Below are 20,050 nucleotides of genomic sequence, written 5' to 3'. Positions count from 1 at the left end.
CCAGGCATTGATCAGCGTGCAGAGGCACTTATCAGAAACTGTCTAGCCTGTCAGGCCAACACTCCAGTCACCAGGACTGAGCCACTAAAAATGTCCAATCTACCTGAATCACCATGGCATTCAGTAAGTCCAGATTTCTATGGACCTCTCCCATCTGGGGAATATCTGATGGTGATTGTAAATGACTACACACGTTATCCAGTAGTGGATATTCTGCACTCCATTTCATCCAGTGTTGTGATACCACGCATGGACAACATCTTCTCAATGTTCGGGATACCACACGTTGTGAAGACAGACAATGGACCACCATTCAATGGTTCCCAGTTTTCCCAGTTTGCTCAACACATGGGATTCCATCACAGAAAAATAACACCACTCTGGCCACAAGCCAATGCAACAGCAGAAAGATTCATGCGTACGATTGGGAAAGTGATTCGTATCGCCCCAATGCAAGGTATCCCATGGAAGCAACAAATTAACATCTTCTTACGTGAGTACAGAGCTACACCACACTGCACGACAGGAAGATCTCCTGCAGAGTTGATGTTCCAACGACGTCTGAACACTAAGATACCATCAGCCTACTCAACAGTCATAAGTGCTGACAAAGTGCCTAAAAGGGACACTGAGGCAAAAGCTAAAATGAAGATCCGTTCTGATGAGCGACGACACGCAGTAACATCTCACATCAAGCCAGGTGACAATGTGCTTTGTCGTCAAGTACGACAGAACAAGCTGACAACACCGTACAGCAAGGAACCACTCACCGTCACCAATGTGAAAGGCTCCATGGTGACAGCAGAACGGAATGGTTATACCATCACCAGGAACAGCTCGTTTTTCAAGAAGATCCATCCCATGACGCAGCAAGACCAACTGCCACCACCCGACTACGACCTGGATCCTGATCCTGATGATGGAAAGGATAAACCTGAACCAGCACCAACACAGCCTAGATATCCAGTCAGGCAACATAGGCACCCTCCAACCTATTTGCGTGACTATGAATAGACTGACTAGAGTTTATGGAGATATGCACAGAGAACATATCCTTTCAATATCTTGTTTATCCAGTTTATGTTTATGAATGCATACGATACGTTCTATACATCCAAGTGTATGCAATGTGAAATGTGAAGCTGATGTTTTGAGTGTCCCCACTTATGTTTTCAAGGCAATAATTCTCCGTTTGCCAGAATAGTTTGATCATATGTGGAATTGTGTTTATGTCCATTGATGGACAGGTTGTTTAAAAAAAAAAAAAAAAAAAAAAGATGAGCGATGTGATGTTGAGATACGCTGTCTGCGTAGTGACGTAAGCACCCACTAGTGGACAAGGTTAGTACAGTCCCGCCGGATGTATGAAGCAGATGCATGCAAGTAATGTCCGTCAGTAAAGCATCCAAATCAATCCAACTGTCTCGTTATTGAACAAACAACAATTGACACACGGAAACATTACAGCCGTGTCGACGTGGAGGGCCGCCTTGTCGACGTGGAGGGCCGCCTTGTCCACGTGGAGGGGAGCCGTGTCCATGTGGAGGGGAGCCGTGTCGACGTGGAGGGGAGACGTGTCGACGTGGAGGGCCTTGGCCCCGGTCGGACCCCCCCGGTCGGACCCCCCCCGGTCGGACCCCCCCCGGTCGGACCCCCCCCGGTCGGACCCCCCCCGGTCGGACCCCCCGGGTTAGGCTGTTCGTGTACAAGGTTGTGACATCACCATGTCAGGGACTGCATTCACACAGAGAGGCTGAATAGCATTTGTTAGAGTGGTTGTACACAACCACTTTACATCAGTGTAAAAGTTACCTTAAGTAATATTTGAACTATCATTACATTTACATGGCTGACATTTAAGCTTCTAAGTTTCATTTAAGTTTCTCAGTTATAGAGATATTCGTCCTTAGTTTTTCTGCTTTTTTTGCAGCAACCCTGAACCCTCACTCCTCAGTGGACTGTTATTTAGCTATTTTTTCTGCATTTTCACTGCAGCAACTGAAGACTCAGGGTGGACTCTGTTGAACAAGTCACAAGTTTTTTCTGTAATGGCAGGAGCAAGAGCGAGGATATGCGAGAGGGCATGAAGGCTTTCTTTTTGTCTGTATGTCCCAAAGTAAAATCTGTTTTATTTGATATTTATATTTTCATGTGTTAATGTTTAGGTTGGACTCTGCTGATTATCATTATCAGGTGAGTAGTCAGGTGCAATGTCTGCCCAAACCATATGACCCTACACATACACACCTGCTAAAAACGCCACATGTATGGCAGATCAAAGTCAGAACCTGTATGGACACTAGGTCAGGCCTGCATCGACGTGAGACCAGCATTGGATCTATTATGTTTCCTTGCCCAGTGCTAAAAGAGATAGGATCAGTCAACAGTAAACAGCCTCCTCTCTTTCTCGATCCTCATCAGTTTCCTTGAGGGTTTAGGTTGGTTGAGGGGCAGTTCTATGGGCGTATGTTAAGCCCTCTTTGACATGCTTGCGTGCAAAAGACACATTTAAAAAATATAAACATGTCTGTTAAATCATACCAGCACATTCCTATGAATTCATACAACTACACACTGAGGTTGTAGACATATTGCACTTTTTATCTGTCTAAAAATGACTAAATGCAAACCTTGTCTTGGTGGCCCACAATTCCATATATTATTGGTGTAGTTATTCTTACCAGGTACTTTCACCCAGTCAGTTTAAAGATGAGATTCTCTCTGTTGGCTCCCCAGACTCCTGCAGGCCCTAAGGTGACATGCTTCAGTTTGCCTGGCAACTGTGTCCATGATGAACCAAACCTTGTGAAGATGCTGTCGTCTTTGTTGACCCCAATCACTTGTCCAACACCTACATCAATCTGCACCAGGGCACCAGAGAGCTGTGTACAACTAAATGCTGCTGGACAAACCAAAAAAACACTTGGGTTGGTGGGGGTTGTCAGAGCAGGGAAAGATGGAAAACATGCACAGGATTGAGTAACAGTTAGACAAACTTACCCACACATGAACTCAGCAACAGACAGTGCAGGGCAAAGAGGAGTGTTGCGATACGGAGAGGCATGGCTTACTCAGTGACTAACTGACAAGTAAGTCTGTAGGAGGACAGAGGAGCAGATTTATACCAACCAACGTCCGTCACAACTATGTCAGAAGGGGAGTAAAACTATGTGGAAAGTAGAGGCCTCACCAAACGTCAAGTACTGGTTCCACCACACCAAATTGTCAAACACACCTGATTCAAATGAATGGGTCGGATCAGGCCCATTTATTTGAATCAGGTGTGCTGGAGCAAGGCAATATCTAAAGCATGCAGGGCAGGGGGTCCCGTGGACCAGGATTGAGAACCACTGTCTGTGATGACCCCGCCCCCTCCCCCCACAACAAAGTTTAGACATTTTCTACACATGCAGATGTCATGTGCTGTTGTTAACAATGAAACTAGTGGAAGCGGCAAGGTGCTCAGTGCTCACTGAGGGCGGTCAACCAATGACAGTCAGAGCTCGCGCAAGAAGTTGAAACGGGAGGGAGATACCCTTTCCAAAACTTGTAAGGGCGTAAAAACTAGTTTGTGAAGGACCCAGAGAAACACAAATATCCGTCAAGGCAAAATTAGAGCATTTTTTAGGTCGCAAAAAGAGGACATATCCAGGTAAAAGAGGACGTCTGGTCACCCTAGGTACAGGTCAATGGTTAAAAGAAAAGGGTCACACAAATAAACTGCAACCAAAAAAAGGTAAATCTCTCTCTCTAAGACCTTTGTTTCAAGCTTTGTGTCGTCCGTCCGTTTTTCGTCCGTCCGTCCGTAACTTGCTGCTATTTTCCACCTCCCTCCTCCGTCCCAAATCCGCCCTTAAAAACCATCCTGAGCTGGGGGTGTGGTCCAATTACTCAGGTGTTGTACATTTCGCTGATCCCTAGTCTAATTCAACAAAATAAACTCGACACGGCAAAATATGTGCCCAAACACAACTCAATACAAAACACACAAATCAAAGCAATTACATCAAGTGTAAAACATAACTAAATAACAGTACATTTTACTGTTAATGTACATTAGGAATCAGTCAATTTTCAACAGCTCCTGTAACTTTTCTCACTTTGACATACCTATTATTTGAGTATTAGGTTACCTACATAAACACGAACAATGTACTTCCACACTATTCCTATTGCTCACTAGCCTGCACTTATTTCATGCAGTGCATTTAATTATGCCGGAGAAGCACTCATCTTGCCTGTGCATTGTTTGTGGACATTTCGCTTTAATATGACTCAAAGCTGTAGGCTAATGCTTGGACGATATCACCTCCTAGTGGAAATAACTGGCACACTAACTGGCACTCATTTGAATGAATATTTTCAGACACGGTGTCCGGTCCTGCCAGCAGTCACTCCTCCCTCCATCTGTCAGCTAACAACGTCTCTTGTACGGTGGAGTGTTCTGTGAAGAACGGGAGAGATGTGACCCTAACCTGGTACTAAGGAGAGGAAAGACTTAACCAGACCAGCAGTCCTGATCTCTCTCTCCATCTGGAGATGAAGGACCAGGATGGAGACACCTACAGCTGTGTGGCTGAAAATCCTATCAGTAACCAGACAGCCAAACTCAACAAGACAGAGCTGTGCCCAGGTCAGTGTGCTGTTTCTCTCCATGTCAAGAGAAGCAGATGACAAACAAGTAAACATGGAGACTATGAATCCTCAGTTTTCATAGTAACATCTCTGATGCACTTCATTACACACAGTATACACACTATAGTATACTGTCATGTCTGTCGGTCTGTTTACTGTGGGGTAGAAAAACACCTGGTAAGAAGACTTAAAGACAACCTGCCTTCCACTCCCTTTTGACAACAGAACCAGGAAACACTAGTAAAACTCCCTGGTTGTGTGTATTTGTTTCTTCAGCAAACTGGAGCAAAAGGAAGATCCAAGACACTGGGTCAGGGTGCATCGTAACAAGGTCTGTCAGAGTGGGAGGGTATACACAGGTAGCAAGACGAGACAAGACTTTGCAAAGTGACTGTGCTGAGAGGGAATAGTTCTGAGAGTTCGACTCCAGTTCTGAGGTCTTTGCGTTGGCTTTCTGTCCAACAAAGAATTGACTTTAAAATCCTGCTGCTGGTTTATAAAGCACTGAATGGTTTAGGGCCTGAATACATTTGTGATGTGTTGCTACCTTAGGAACCATTCCGACCCCTCAGGTCATCTGGGACTGGTCTACTTTGTGTTTCAAGAGTCAGAACTAAACATGGAGAAGCAGCGTTCAGTTTTTTCTGCACCACATATCTGGAACAAGGTCTCTGAAAGCTGCAGAGATGCTCCTTTAAATCTAGATTGAAGACTTTACTATTCGCTGTTGCCTTTAATTGAACCAGATTAAAGAATATCAATTTCTGCATCTCACGCTTGAATTTTTTACTGAACTGCAATTTTCAATTTATTTCTTGCTTTTAGACTGTTTTTAATGTGTTATTGAACGTTCTGAATGTTATGGAATTGTTTTTAAATTGTTTTAAATTTGCATTATGTTTTGATGCTTTTAATGGTTTTATGGGAAGCACTTTGAGTTGCCTTGTTGTTGAAATGTGCTACACAAACAAACTTGTCTTCCCTATATAGGGTTGGGCGAATGATGCCTTGTGAAGATTTGGACCATGTTAATCAATTGATTAAATCCTTATTTTTAAACTGTTGTTTGGTCTGTTCCTCTCGGTCACACACACTGTTCCCTCCTTCCAAAAAAACAAATCTTTCTCAAGTCCTAGACTTTTTATACTGGATGGCGTAGTCAGACTACGCACACGCTACAATCATCCCTGTAATTATGACAAGCAGCATTCTTTGGGTCAACTGCAGGTGCAGAATAAGAATGACTGGGCTTATGTAGTTGGCTTAGTTGTCAACTTTGTTGTGAGCTGAACTGTTTAAGGCTTCAGATTGAATTAACTTTTTAAAAGGACTGTAGAGAGGTAACTGACAGATGACCATTGACAACCTCCTAACACCCAAATATAACATGAGTCAGACACATTTTAAAGGATGCCTTGAAAGCTGAGTCATGAATTCCCATACTCATATTAACCCTTGCCTATGGCCTCACATACAACACATGTTAAACCAAGAAAAGAAATAGCAGTTTCATCATGCAGTAGGAATCGCCAAAGGGATTGTGGGGCACTTACACATACTTTCATAAGAGCATTACAACTCACTTGCAAGCATCCTCCTGATAACTGGACTAACTGTACCATCTAGAGGCTTTACGAAGAACTGCAGTTCACTGCGCAAATGGGACAAGATTAAAGATTCTAAAATAGGGAGTTTGATAGAAGATCTCTTTGGTATGATGTCAATAGATGAAAATAACAACAGTCAAGATTCAAATAAAATGCAATGAATGTTTAATTAATGATTAATGTGTATTACAGAGTAGTGGGAGACTGATCAGCATCTCCATTCTTCACTGCAGAAGCAGCAGCTTTCATGGAGGTGATGTTCTCTGCATTTGAGTTTCTACCCTTGGTCTTCTCAGCCACAGTGCAATCCTTCAAAAAGAAAAAGTTATATGTGCTCAGAACACCAGGATACCATTGGTAACCAACACGGTAGGCGCACTGTATGTTTTTTTATGAACATAACCATGTAATAACAACTGTGACGATCAACTTAAAGGTTTTACTTTCTTTCCTCTGCCTTTCCTGAAAGCTCTCCTGACAGCTCTCCCAAAAGCCCTCATGAGGCCACAGAAACATCCTCCTCCCTTCTTCTTTGCTTTCTGCCTAGGAGCAGCTAAGGAGCCGCTCTTTGAAGAAACAGCCGTTTCTGGTTGAAGCTCTCTGCTCAGGTGAAGAAGGCTCAGGTCTCTGGCTGCAACCGGCTTCAGGTCCTCACTGGGTGAGAAGAGGAAGAGAAGAGAAGGCCTACCATTAATATTACAACATATCAAATATGAATATTCAATATCAGGTTAACTAAGCTCATAAGTACAAAATACTTGGCTACAATGATACTAAAAGAGTAAATGACTGTGACTTACATGATCTTCTTGTCTGTCTCTTTCATGTCCAGCAGCAACCGGCAGTCAGTGGTAGGCTGATGCCTATCGGAAGTGTTCATCCCAACCTTGATTTGCTCACCAGCCAGCTGCAAGAAGGTCTCGATGACCACGACTCCCTGGAGACCATCAACAGGCTTCGTCAGGCTGGTCTCAGCAGCAGAAGATTTGAAGTCATGGCTAGCCTGGTGCAGGGTGGTGATTCTCACAGGTGTCTGGAGGTTACGCTGGGACATAACCTTGGCCACAGTCATCTGGGAGGCACGGAGAGCAGCCATTGCCCAATTGATCTTAGAGTGCAGAGCCCGTGGAGACCCCAGCAGGCGGATCACCTTATCGTTGTCCATCTCCAGGAACACACTGGTGAGCCTTTCAGCTAGGCGTGGTTGAAAATTGAGGCTGATGAGACACTCTCCCAGCTTAGGCTTCTGGTAGTGCACAAGAGTGGAGGCCAGTGTGGAGGCTGTCACATGCTGCTTGGCCCACACATAAGCAGAAGGCTAATGGAGGACAGAGGGACACACAATTTAAAATACATCTTTACACACGATACCCACAATCCGAGTGCTGCCACTATGTGAAACTGTCATACAACTGTAATACATGTCAGAAGTCATTTTACAAAGCCTGTACTGTAATTACCTGCTGTATTCCAATGAGAGCCTGAACTTGGACTTGAGCCCTGGTCTGGGTCTGGGGCTGAATCTCCATCAGGCTCTGGGCCTTTGTCTGTTTGTGAGCCAGGGTCATGAGCTGGGCCAAAGCAGTCATGCTCAGTTGTCGGTTCGAAAACCCAGGCACGACACACACACCAGGAGAGCTTATCCATGTGTGGACAGCAGGCTGGAAAGAGACAGGGCACATATTATGTTAAATACACACAGTTAGATAGACACAGTGGACACCCAAGGTTTTTTGGTGCCACCTTGTGTATCACATATTTAAGATATAAATTCCTGTATGGTTTACACCTGCTGCATAGATACCAAGGCAAGGGTGAAGGCATGGGTCTGAAGCTGGGTCTGGACCTGGGCATTAGTCTGAGTCCGGAGATGGACCAGGGGCTGGGTCTGGATCTGGGCCTGAAGCTTTGTCTTGACCTGGGGATTTGCCTGAGTCAGGAGATGGACCTTAGGCTGGATCGGGACCTGCTCAACTTGGCCCTTTGGCAAGGTCTGGACCTGAGGCTGGGTCTGGACCTTTACTTGGACCTGAGAATGGACCTGATGCTGGGTCTCGACCTGGTCATTTTCCTGGGTCAGTGTCTGGACCTTGACCTGGACTTTGGTCTTGGAGTGGATCTGGGCTTGAGGCTTAGTATGGACCTCGGCATTGATCTTGGCACTCATGTGCTGCTGAGGGTTGGCAAAATGTGTAATTCATTATTGAATATAGTCAAAACATGGAAATAGCAGCACTGGAAACAGCACTAGAAATAACTATCTTTTTACTATGTGACTAATGCTTCTACTCACCTGCTGCTTAGAAAGGCATGTCATGCCAGCCTGGTTCTGCTGGAACCAGCGCTTGAGCTTGGACTGACGCTCCAACCTCTTCTGGGCGCGGCCAACATAGATCAGCTTGCCGCTGATTTGCATTCCTTTCATGTCATCCACAGCTTTTTGCGCATCCTCGTGCCTCTCAAAGTTCACAAAGCCGAACCCTCGGGACTTGCCATTCTCATCCTTCATGACACAGACACTCGTGATCCTTCCATACTTGCTGAACACCTCTGTCAGCTTCTCCTCATCCACATCCTGTCCAAAGTTCTTGATGTAGACATTGGTGAACTTTGCGCATGAACAAAAGCGCTCAGCTTGGCGCTCCTTATGAGATTTGAAGCGGCCCACAAATACTTTTATGTCATTAAACAGCATACCGTCCAATCTTTCTATAGATTTCTCGGCAGCCTCCGGGGTCTCAAATTGAACAAAACCATAGCCCTTTGAGCCATTGTTACCACATGCAATCTTGCTCGACAAGATTTTGCCGAAGCCAGAGAAGGTGTCGTATAGATGTTCGTTATCTATTGACTTGTCCAGGTTCTTAATAAAGACTTTACCCACACCGCTCTCTGTCAGGGTCGGGTCGCGCTGGTGGGCCCAAGTTACACGAATCGGAGAGCCATCAGTCAGTTTCAAATTCAAGAACTCTAAGGCGTGCTCGGCATCCACTGACCTCTTGAAGTTGACATAAGCATAACCCAGAGAGCGCTGGGTGACCCTGTCTCTGCAGACGCGGATAGAGAGGATGGTCCCGGCGGGACTGAAGTGGTTGTAGAGCATTGCCTCGGTAACATGTTGGTGTATGTCTCCTACATACAAGGAAGCTGTTGGACATCTAGAAGGACGCTGATTCATTTTTTCGCTGACTGTCTCATTGGAAATTATATCAGGCAACTAGATGACTTATGTCTAACAAGGTTATTTAACGCTAAACTGTGGATTCTAAATGCCAAAAGTTCTGTTACGTCATAGATGATTTAGACGATGTTCCACTACAAATAGTTTCCAGCATAGACATATGTCTATGGTTGCCAGTGTAGTAATTGTTTGTCTATCAAAGACATGACTTCCATGTTATTTGGAACACATTTTGCGTCTGTATTGTGAGCAACGTATTGCGTCGCGTTGCTTAAAGATTCTATTTCTAGGAGCACTCATCTGTAAAGTTGTGTAGTGTAGATACGCATTTGGATCTAGATTATTAAGTTTTATGTAGGACTTCAATGCTAAAAAGAATCATTGTTAATAAACTTGTAATAAACGATGATTGACACACATGAGTGTGCGTAAGATATTTTTAAGTTAAAAATATTGGTGCGTAGCTATATTGGGAGTATCTGCAGGGTGACGATGGTGACCGCATCCAAAAATAATTTGAAAGTCAGTCCTGCTTTGTTGATATTCTAAATAATGACTGTTGACATTAACACCTAACACAGAAAACCCAGTGAAGGCAACATTAGTACTTTATTTTTGTTGGGGAGCCAAGAGGTTATACAGCGCTGTGTATTCGGGAACAGGTTTCACAGACATGATAGGATGCTGGTAGTAGGTGTCGGTGTGGGTCAGGCTGATGCAAGGCTAAACTCAAGGTGGGTCTATCCACCCTTGTCAGGCTGTATAGAATCATAAGCAAGTAATGTCCGTCAGTAAAGCATCCAAATCAATCCAACTGTCTCGTTATTGAACAAACAACAATTGACACACGGAAACATTACAGCCGTGTCCACGTAGAGGGCCGCCTTGTCAACGTGGAGGGGAGACGTGTCGACGTGGAGGGCCTTGGCCCCGGTCGGACCCCCCGGTCGGACCCCCCGGTCGGACCCCCCGGTCGGACCCCCCGGTCGGAGTAAAATCTGTTTTATTTGATATTTATATTTTCATGTGTTAATGTTTAGGTTGGACTCTGCTGATTATCATTATCAGGTGAGTAATCAGGTGCAATGTCTGCCCAAACCATATGACCCTACACATACACACCTTCTAAGAACGCCACATGTATGGCAGATCAAAGTCAGAACCTGTATGGACACTAGGTCAGGCCTGCATCGACGTGAGACCAGCATTGGATCTATTATGTTTCCTTGCCCAGTGCTAAAAGAGATAGGATCAGTCAACAGTAAACAGCCTCCTCTCTTTCTCGATCCTCATCAGTTTCCTTGAGGGTTTAGGTTGGTTGAGGGGCAGTTCTATGGGCGTATGTTAAGCCCTCTTTGACATGCTTGCGTGCAAAAGACACATTTAAAAATGTTGCTTCAGTTTGCCTGGCAACTGTGTCCATGATGAACCAAACCTTGTGAAGATGCTGTCGTCTTTGTTGACCCCAATCACTTGTCCAACACCTACATCAATCTGCACCAGGGCACCAGAGAGCTGTGTACAACTAAATGCTGCATGACAAACAAAAAAAAACTTGGGTTGGTGGGGGTTGTCAGAGCAGGGAAAGATGGAAAACATGCACAGGATTGAGTAACAGTTAGACAAACTTACCCACACATGAACTCAGCAACAGACAGTGCAGGGCAAAGAGGAGTGTTGCGATACGGAGAGGCATGGCTTACTCAGTGACTAACTGACAAGTAAGTCTGTAGGAGGACAGAGGAGCAGATTTATACCAACCAACGTCCGTCACAACTATGTCAGAAGGGGAGTAAAACTATGTGGAAAGTAGAGGCCTCACCAAACGTCAAGTACTGGTTCCACCACACCAAATTGTCAAACACACCTGATTCAAATGAATGGGTCGGATCAGGCCCATTTATTTGAATCAGGTGTGCTGGAGTGTGCTGGAGCAAGGCAATATCTAAAGCATGCAGGGCAGGGGGTCCCGTGGACCAGGATTGAGAACCACTGTCTGTGATGACCCCGCCCCCTCCCCCCACAACAAAGTTTAGACATTTTCTACACATGCAGATGTCATGTGCTGTTGTTAACAATGAAACTAGTGGAAGCGGCAAGGTGCTCAGTGCTCACTGAGGGCGGTCAACCAATGACAGTCAGAGCTCGCGCAAGAAGTTGAAACGGGAGGGAGATACCCTTTCCAAAACTTGTAAGGGCGTAAAAACTAGTTTGTGAAGGACCCAGAGAAACACAAATATCCGTCAAGACAAAATTAAAGCATTTTTTAAGTCGCAAAAAGAGGACATATCCAGGTAAAAGAGGACGTCTGGTCACCCTAGGTACAGGTCAATGGTTAAAAGAAAAGGGTCACACAAATAAACTGCAACCAAAAAAAGGTAAATCTCTCTCTCTAAGACCTTTGTTTCAAGCTTTGTGTCGTCCGTCCGTTTTTCGTCCGTCCGTCCGTAACTTGCTGCTATTTTCCACCTCCCTCCTCCGTCCCAAATCCGCCCTTAAAAACCATCCTGAGCTGGGGGTGTGGTCCAATTACTCAGGTGTTGTACATTTCGCTGATCCCTAGTCTAATTCAACAAAATAAACTCGACACGGCAAAATATGTGCCCAAACACAACTCAATACAAAACACACAAATCAAAGCAATTTACATCAAGTGTAAAACATAACTAAATAACAGTACATTTTACTGTTAATGTACATTAGGAATCAGTCAATTTTCAACAGCTCCTGTAACTTTTCTCACTTTGACATACCTATTATTTGAGTATTAGGTTACCTACATAAACACGAACAATGTACTTCCACACTATTCCTATTGCTCACTAGCCTGCACTTATTTCATGCAGTGCATTTAATTATGCCGGAGAAGCACTCATCTTGCCTGTGCATTGTTTGTGGACATTTCGCTTTAATATGACTCAAAGCTGTAGGCTAATGCTTGGACGATATCACCTCCTAGTGGAAATAACTGGCACACTAACTGGCACTCATTTGAATGAATATTTTCAGACACGGTGTCCGGTCCTGCCAGCAGTCACTCCTCCCTCCATCTGTCAGCTAACAACGTCTCTTGTACGGTGGAGTGTTCTGTGAAGAACGGGAGAGATGTGACCCTAACCTGGTACTAAGGAGAGGAAAGACTTAACCAGACCAGCAGTCCTGATCTCTCTCTCCATCTGGAGATGAAGGACCAGGATGGAGACACCTACAGCTGTGTGGCTGAAAACCCCATCAGTAACCAGACAGCCAAACTCAACAAGACAGAGCTGTGCCCAGGTCAGTGTGCTGTTTCTCTCCATGTCAAGAGAAGCAGATGACAAACAAGTAAACATGGAGACTATGAATCCTCAGTTTTCATAGTAACATCTCTGATGCACTTCATTACACACAGTATACACACTATAGTATACTGTCATGTCTGTCGGTCTGTTTACTGTGGGGTAGAAAAACACCTGGTAAGAAGACTTAAAGACAACCTGCCTTCCACTCCCTTTTGACAACAGAACCAGGAAACACTAGTAAAACTCCCTGGTTGTGTGTATTTGTTTCTTCAGCAAACTGCAAACTGGAGCAAAAGGAAGATCCAAGACACTGGGTCAGGGTGCATCGTAACAAGGTCTGTCAGAGTGGGAGGGTATACACAGGTAGCAAGACGAGACAAGACTTTGCAAAGTGACTGTGCTGAGAGGGAATAGTTCTGAGAGTTCGACTCCAGTTCTGAGGTCTTTGCGTTGGCTTCCTGTCCAACAAAGAATTGACTTTAAAATCCTGCTTCTGGTTTATAAAGCACTGAATGGTTTAGGGCCTAAATACATTTGTGATGTGCTGCTACCTTAGGAACCATTCCGACCCCTCAGGTCATCTGGGACTGGTCTACTTTGTGTTTCAAGAGTCAGATCTAAACATGGAGAAGCAGCGTTCAGTTTTTTCTGCACCACATATCTGGAACAAGGTCTCTGAAAGCTGCAGAGATGCTCCTTTAAATCTAGATTGAAGACTTTACTATTCGCTGTTGCCTTTAATTGAACCAGATTAAAGAATATCAATTTCTGCATCTCACGCTTGAATTTTTTACTGAACTGCAATTTTCAATTTATTTCTTGCTTTTAGACTGTTTTTAATGTGTTATTGAACGTTCTGAATGTTACGGAATTGTTTTTAAATCGTTTTAAATTTGCATTATGTTTTGATGCTTTTAATGGTTTTATGGGAAGCACTTTGAGTTGCCTTGTTGTTGAAATGTGCTACACAAACAAACTTGTCTTCCCTATATAGGGTTGGGCGAATGATGCCTTGTGAAGATTTGGACCATGTTAATCAATTGATTAAATCCTTATTTTTAAACTGTTGTTTAGTCTGTTCCTCTCGGTCACACACACTGTTCCCTCCTTCCAAAAAAACAAACCTTTCTCAAGTCCTAGACTTTTTATACTGGATGGCGTAGTCAGACTACGCACACGCTACAATCATCCCTGTAATTATGACAAGCAGCATTCTTTGGGTCAACTGCAGGTGCAGAATAAGAATGACTGGGCTTATGTAGTTGGCTTAGTTGTCAACTTTGTTGTGAGCTGAACTGTTTAAGGTTTCAGATTGAATTAACTTTTTAAAAGGACTGTAGAGAGGTAACTGACAGATGACCATTGACAACCTCCTAACACCCAAATATAACATGAGTCAGACACATTTTAAAGGATGCCTTGAAAGCTGAGTCATGAATTCCCATACTCATATTAACCCTTGCCTATGGCCTCACATACAACACATGTTAAACCACGAAAAGAAATAGCAGTTTCATCATGCAGTAGGAATCGCCAAAGGGATTGTGGGGCACTTACACATACTTTCATAAGAGCATTACAACTCACTTGCAAGCATCCTCCTGATAACTGGACTAACTGTATTATCTAGAGGCTTTACGAAGAACTGCAGTTCACTGCGCAAATGGGACAAGATTAAAGATTCTAAAATAGGGAGTTTGATAGAAGATCTCTTTGGTATGATGTCAATAGATGAAAATAACAACAGTCAAGATTCAAATAAAATGCAATGAATGTTTAATTAATGATTAATGTGTATTACAGAGTAGTGGGAGACTGATCAGCATCTCCATTCTTCACTGCAGAAGCAGCAGCTTTCATGGAGGTGATGTTCTCTGCATTTGAGTTTCTACCCTCGGTCTTCTCAGCCACAGTGCAATCCTTCAAAAAGAAAAAGTGATATGTGCTCAGAACACCAGGATACCATTGGTAACCAACACGGTAGGCACACTGTATGTTTTTTTATGAACATAACCATGTAATAACAACTGTGACGATCAACTTAAAGGTTTTACTTTCTTTCCTCTGCCTTTCCTGAAAGCTCTCCTGACAGCTCTCCCAAAAGCCCTCATGAGGCCACAGAAACATCCTCCTCCCTTCTTCTTTGCTTTCTGCCTAGGAGCAGCTAAGGAGCCGCTCTTTGAAGAAACAGCCGTTTCTGGTTGAAGCTCTCTGCTCAGGTGAAGAAGGCTCAGGTCTCTGGCTGCAACCGGCTTCAGGTCCTCACTGGGTGAGAAGAGGAAGAGAAGAGAAGGCCTACCATTAATATTACAACATATCAAATATGAATATTAAATATCAGGTTAACTAAGCTCATAAGTACAAAATACTTGGCTACAATGATACTAAAAGAGTAAATGACTGTGACTTACATGATCTTCTTGTCTGTCTCTTTCATGTCCAGCAGCAACCGGCAGTCAGTGGTAGGCTGATGCCTATCGGAAGTGTTCATCCCAACCTTGATTTGCTCACCAGCCAGCTGCAAGAAGGTCTCGATGACCACGACTCCCTGGAGACCATCAACAGGCTTCGTCAGGCTGGTCTCAGCAGCAGAAGATTTGAAGTCATGGCTAGCCTGGTGCAGGGTGGTGATTCTCACAGGTGTCTGGAGGTTACGCTGGGACATAACCTTGGCCACAGTCATCTGGGAGGCACGGAGAGCAGCCATTGCCCAATTGATCTTAGAGTGCAGAGCCCGTGGAGACCCCAGCAGGCGGATCACCTTATCGTTGTCCATCTCCAGGAACACACTGGTGAGCCTTTCAGCTAGGCGTGGTTGAAAATTGAGGCTGATGAGACACTCTCCCAGCTTAGGCTTCTGGTAGTGCACAAGAGTGGAGGCCAGTGTGGAGGCTGTCACATGCTGCTTGGCCCACACATAAGCAGAAGGCTAATGGAGGACAGAGGGACACACAATTTAAAATACATCTTTACACACGATACCCACAATCCGAGTGCTGCCACTATGTGAAACTGTCATACAACTGTAATACATGTCAGAAGTCATTTTACAAAGCCTGTACTGTAATTACCTGCTGTATTCCAATGAGAGCCTGAACTTGGACTTGAGCCCTGGTCTGGGTCTGGGGCTGAATCTCCATCAGGCTCTGGGCCTTTGTCTGTTTGTGAGCCAGGGTCATGAGCTGGGCCAAAGCAGTCATGCTCAGTTGTCGGTTCGAAAACCCAGGCACGACACACACACCAGGAGAGCTTATCCATGTGTGGACAGCAGGCTGGAAAGAGACAGGGCACATATTATGTTAAATACACACAGTTAGATAGACACAGTGGACACCCAAGGTTTTTTGGTGCCACCTTGTGTATCACATATTTAAGATATAAATTCCTGTATGGTTTACACCTGCTGCATAGATACCAAGGCAAGGGTGAAGGCATGGGTCTGAAGCTGGGTCTGGACCTGGGCATTAGTCTGAGTCCGGAGATGGACCAGAGGCTGGGTCTGGATCTGGGCCTGAAGCTTTGTCTTGACCTGGGGATTTGCCTGAGTCAGGAGATGGACCTTAGGCTGGATCGGGACCTGCTCAACTTGGCCCTTTGGCAGGGTCTGGACCTGAGGCTGGGTCTGGACCTTTACTTGGACCTGAGAATGGACCTGATGCTGGGTCTCGACCTGGTCATTTTCCTGGGTCAGTGTCTGGACCTTGACCTGGACTTTGGTCTTGGAGTGGATCTGGGCTTGAGGCTTAGTATGGACCTTGGCAAAATGTGTAATTCATTATTGAATATAGTCAAAACATGGAAATAGCAGCACTGGAAACAGCACTAGAAATAACTATCTTTTTACTATGTGACTAATGCTTCTACTCACCTGCTGCTTAGAAAGGCATGTCATGCCAGCCTGGTTCTGCTGGAACCAACGCTTGAGCTTGGACTGACGCTCCAACCTCTTCTGGGCGCGGCCAACATAGATCAGCTTGCCGCTGATTTGCATTCCTTTCATGTCATCCACAGCTTTTTGCGCATCCTCGTGCCTCTCAAAGTTCACAAAGCCGAACCCTCGGGACTTGCCATTCTCATCCTTCATGACACAGACACTCGTGATCCCTCCATACTTGCTGAACACCTCTGTCAGCTTCTCCTCATCCACATCCTGTCCAAAGTTCTTGATGTAGACATTGGTGAACTTTGCGCATGAACAAAAGCGCTCAGCTTGGCGCTCCTTATGAGATTTGAAGCGGCCCACAAATACTTTTATGTCATTAAACAGCATACCGTCCAATCTTTCTATAGATTTCTCGGCAGCCTCCGGGGTCTCAAATTGAACAAAACCATAGCCCTTTGAGCCATTGTTACCACATGCAATCTTGCTCGACAAGATTTTGCCGAAGCCAGAGAAGGTGTCGTATAGATGTTCGTTATCTATTGACTTGTCCAGGTTCTTAATAAAGACTTTACCCACACCGCTCTCTGTCAGGGTCGGGTCGCGCTGGTGGGCCCAAGTTACACGAATCGGAGAGCCATCAGTCAGTTTCAAATTCAAGAACTCTAAGGCGTGCTCGGCATCCACTGACCTCTTGAAATTGACATAGGCATAACCCAGAGAGCGCTGGGTGACCCTGTCTCTGCAGACGCGGATAGAGAGGATGGTCCCGGCGGGACTGAAGTGGTTGTAGAGCATTGCCTCGGTAACATGTTGGTGTATGTCTCCTACATACAAGGAAGCTGTTGGACATCTAGAAGGACGCTGATTCATTTTTTCGCTGACTGTCTCATTGGAAATTATATCAGGCAACTAGATGACTTATGTCTAACAAGGTTATTTAACGCAAAACTGTGGATTCTAAATGCCAAAAGTTCTGTTACGTCATAGATGATTTAGACGATGTTCCACTACAAATAGTTTCCAGCATAGACATATGTCTATGGTTGCCAGTGTAGTAATTGTTTGTCTATCAAAGACATGACTTCCATGTTATTTGGAACACATTTTGCGTCTGTATTGTGAGCAACGTATTGCGTCGCGTTGCTTAAAGATTCTATTTCTAGGAGCACTCATCTGTAAAGTTGTGTAGTGTAGATACGCATTTGGATCTAGATTATTAAGTTTTATGTAGGACTTCAATGCTAAAAAGAATAATTGTTAATAAACTTGTAATAAACGATGATTGACACACATGAGTGTGCGTAAGATATTTTTAAGTTAAAAATATTGGTGCGTAGCTATATTGGGAGTATCTGCAGGGTGACGATGGTGACCGCATCCAAAAATAATTTGAAAGTCAGTCCTGCTTTGTTGATATTCTAAATAATGACTGTTGACATTAACACCTAACACAGAAAACCCAGTGAAGGCAACATTAGTACTTTATTTTTGTTGGGGAGCCAAGAGGTTATACAGCGCTGTGTATTCGGGAACAGGTTTCACAGACATGATAGGATGCTGGTAGTAGGTGTCGGTGTGGGTCAGGCTGATGCAAGGCTAAACTCAAGGTGGGTCTATCCACCCTTGTCAGGCTGTATAGAATCATAAGCAAGTAATGTCCGTCAGTAAAGCATCCAAATCAATCCAACTGTCTCGTTATTGAACAAACAACAATTGACACACGGAAACATTACAGCCGTGTCCACGTAGAGGGCCGCCTTGTCAACGTGGAGGGGAGACGTGTCGACGTGGAGGGCCTTGGCCCCGGTCGGACCCCCCGGTCGGACCCCCCGGTCGGACCCCCCGGTCGGACCCCCCGGTCGGACTAAAATCTGTTTTATTTGATATTTATATTTTCATGTGTTAATGTTTAGGTTGGACTCTGCTGATTATCATTATCAGGTGAGTAGTCAGGTGCAATGTCTGCCCAAACCATATGACCCTACACATACACACCTTCTAAAAACGCCACATGTATGGCAGATCAAAGTCAGAACCTGTATGGACACTAGGTCAGGCCTGCATCGACGTGAGACCAGCATTGGATCTATTATGTTTCCTTGCCCAGTGCTAAAAGAGATAGGATCAGTCAACAGTAAACAGCCTCCTCTCTTTCTCGATCCTCATCAGTTTCCTTGAGGGTTTAGGTTGGTTGAGGGGCAGTTCTATGGGCGTATGTTAAGCCCTCTTTGACATGCTTGCGTGCAAAAGACACATTTAAAAAATATAAACATGTCTGTTAAATCATACCAGCACATTCCTATGAATTCATACAACTACACACTGAGGTTGTAGACATATTGCACTTTTTATCTGTCTAAAAATGACTAAATGCAAACCTTGTCTTGGTGGCCCACAATTCCATATATTATTATTGGTGTAGTTATACTTACCAGGTACATTCACCCAGTCAGTTTAAAGATGAGATTCTCTCTGTTGGCTCCCCAGACTCCTGCAGGTCCTACAGTGACATGCTTCAGTTTGCCTGGCAACTGTGTCCATGATGAACCAAACCTTGTGAAGATGCTGTCGTCTTTGTTGACCCCAATCACTTGTCCAACACCTACATCAATCTGCACCAGGGCACCAGAGAGCTGTGTACAACTAAATGCTGCATGACAAACAAAAAACACTTGGGTTGGTGGGGGGTTGTCAGAGCAGGGAAAGATGGAAAACATGCACAGGATTGAGTAACAGTTAGACAAACTTACCCACACATGAACTCAGCAACAGACAATGCAGGGCAAAGAGGAGTGTTGTGATACGGAGAGGCATGGCTCACTCAGTGACTAAGTAGGTCTGTAGGAGGACAGAGGAGCAGATTTATACCAACCAACGTCCGTCACAACTATGTCAGAAGGGGAGTAAAATTATGTGGAAAGTAGAGGCCTCACCAAACGTCAAGTACTGGTTCCACCACACCAAATTGTCAAACACACCTGATTCAAATGAATGGGTCGTTATCAGGCCCATTTATTTTAATCAGGTTTGCTGGAGCAGGGCAATATCTAAAACATGCAGGGCAGGGGGTCCCGTGGACCAGGTTTGAAAACCACCGTCTATAGCATACAGATGACCCCGCCCCCTCCCCCTGCAACAAAGTTTAGACATCTTTTACGCATGCAGATGTCATGTGCTGTTGTTAACAATGAAACTAGTGGAAGCGGCAAGGTGCTCAGTGAGAGGGCGGTCGACCAATGACAGTCAAGACACTCCCGCAAGAAGGTGAAACGTGAGGGAGATACCCTTCCCAAAACTTGTAAGGGCGTAAAACTAGATCGTGAAGGACCCAGAGAAACACATATCCGTCAAGGCAAAAGAAACACATTTTTTAGGTCGCAAAAAGAGGACATATCCAGGTAAAAGAGGACGTCCGGTCACTCTAGGTACAGGTCAATGGTTAAAAGAAAAAGGTGATGCAACC

General features: G+C 44.7%; 2 protein-coding genes and 2 long non-coding RNA genes across 10 annotated transcripts; all 4 read right to left on the bottom strand.

Annotated features, from left to right (window-relative positions):
- Window positions 1-2,652: 2,652 nt before the first annotated feature.
- LOC146237899 (uncharacterized) lies at window positions 2,653-3,825 on the bottom strand. Its single transcript, XR_014740667.1, has 3 exons — window positions 3,758-3,825; window positions 3,001-3,095; window positions 2,653-2,899 (listed from the first exon to the last, which is right to left on the bottom strand). It is a non-coding gene; the product is annotated as an uncharacterized LOC146237899 (long non-coding RNA).
- A 2,565-nt stretch (window positions 3,826-6,390) lies between these two features.
- LOC146237898 (polyadenylate-binding protein 1-like) lies at window positions 6,391-9,459 on the bottom strand. Of its 4 annotated transcripts, none has more exons than XM_084685797.1 (7): window positions 8,536-9,459; window positions 8,032-8,385; window positions 7,703-7,903; window positions 7,270-7,560; window positions 7,043-7,179; window positions 6,686-6,896; window positions 6,391-6,551 (listed from the first exon to the last, which is right to left on the bottom strand). In XM_084685797.1, exons 1-7 carry the CDS (start codon window positions 9,418-9,420, stop codon window positions 6,429-6,431), a joined length of 2,202 nt encoding a protein of 733 aa, XP_084541923.1. In that variant the 5' UTR covers window positions 9,421-9,459; the 3' UTR covers window positions 6,391-6,428. The 4 variants fall into 4 exon arrangements, with proteins under 4 accessions (XP_084541923.1, XP_084541922.1, XP_084541920.1 ...); XM_084685796.1 differs by having other exon boundaries at window positions 7,043-7,314; window positions 7,393-7,560; XM_084685794.1 differs by having other exon boundaries at window positions 7,043-7,560.
- Window positions 9,460-10,404: 945 nt separating this feature from the next.
- Window positions 10,405-11,890, bottom strand: LOC146237897 (uncharacterized). Its single transcript, XR_014740628.1, has 4 exons — window positions 11,823-11,890; window positions 11,056-11,150; window positions 10,546-10,955; window positions 10,405-10,421 (listed from the first exon to the last, which is right to left on the bottom strand). It is a non-coding gene; the product is annotated as an uncharacterized LOC146237897 (long non-coding RNA).
- Window positions 11,891-14,463: 2,573 nt separating this feature from the next.
- Window positions 14,464-18,392, bottom strand: LOC146237896 (polyadenylate-binding protein 1-like). Of its 4 annotated transcripts, XM_084685793.1 has the most exons (7): window positions 16,573-18,392; window positions 16,105-16,458; window positions 15,776-15,976; window positions 15,343-15,633; window positions 15,116-15,252; window positions 14,759-14,969; window positions 14,464-14,624 (listed from the first exon to the last, which is right to left on the bottom strand). In XM_084685793.1, the coding sequence occupies exons 1-7, from the start codon at window positions 17,455-17,457 to the stop codon at window positions 14,502-14,504; spliced, it is 2,202 nt and encodes a 733-aa protein (XP_084541919.1). In that variant the 5' UTR covers window positions 17,458-18,392; the 3' UTR covers window positions 14,464-14,501. The 4 variants fall into 4 exon arrangements, with proteins under 4 accessions (XP_084541919.1, XP_084541916.1, XP_084541918.1 ...); XM_084685790.1 differs by having other exon boundaries at window positions 15,116-15,633; XM_084685792.1 differs by having other exon boundaries at window positions 15,116-15,633; window positions 16,162-16,458; window positions 16,573-18,025.
- Window positions 18,393-20,050: the final 1,658 nt, after the last annotated feature.

Source organism: Hypomesus nipponensis, chromosome 21 (genome assembly GCF_054491055.1).
Source record: "Hypomesus nipponensis isolate SF chromosome 21, ASM5449105v1, whole genome shotgun sequence".
Classification (NCBI taxonomy): domain Eukaryota; kingdom Metazoa; phylum Chordata; class Actinopteri; order Osmeriformes; family Osmeridae; genus Hypomesus; species Hypomesus nipponensis.
The sequence above is the reverse complement of the archived record's forward strand: the minus strand, read 5'-3'. Positions and strand labels throughout refer to the sequence as shown.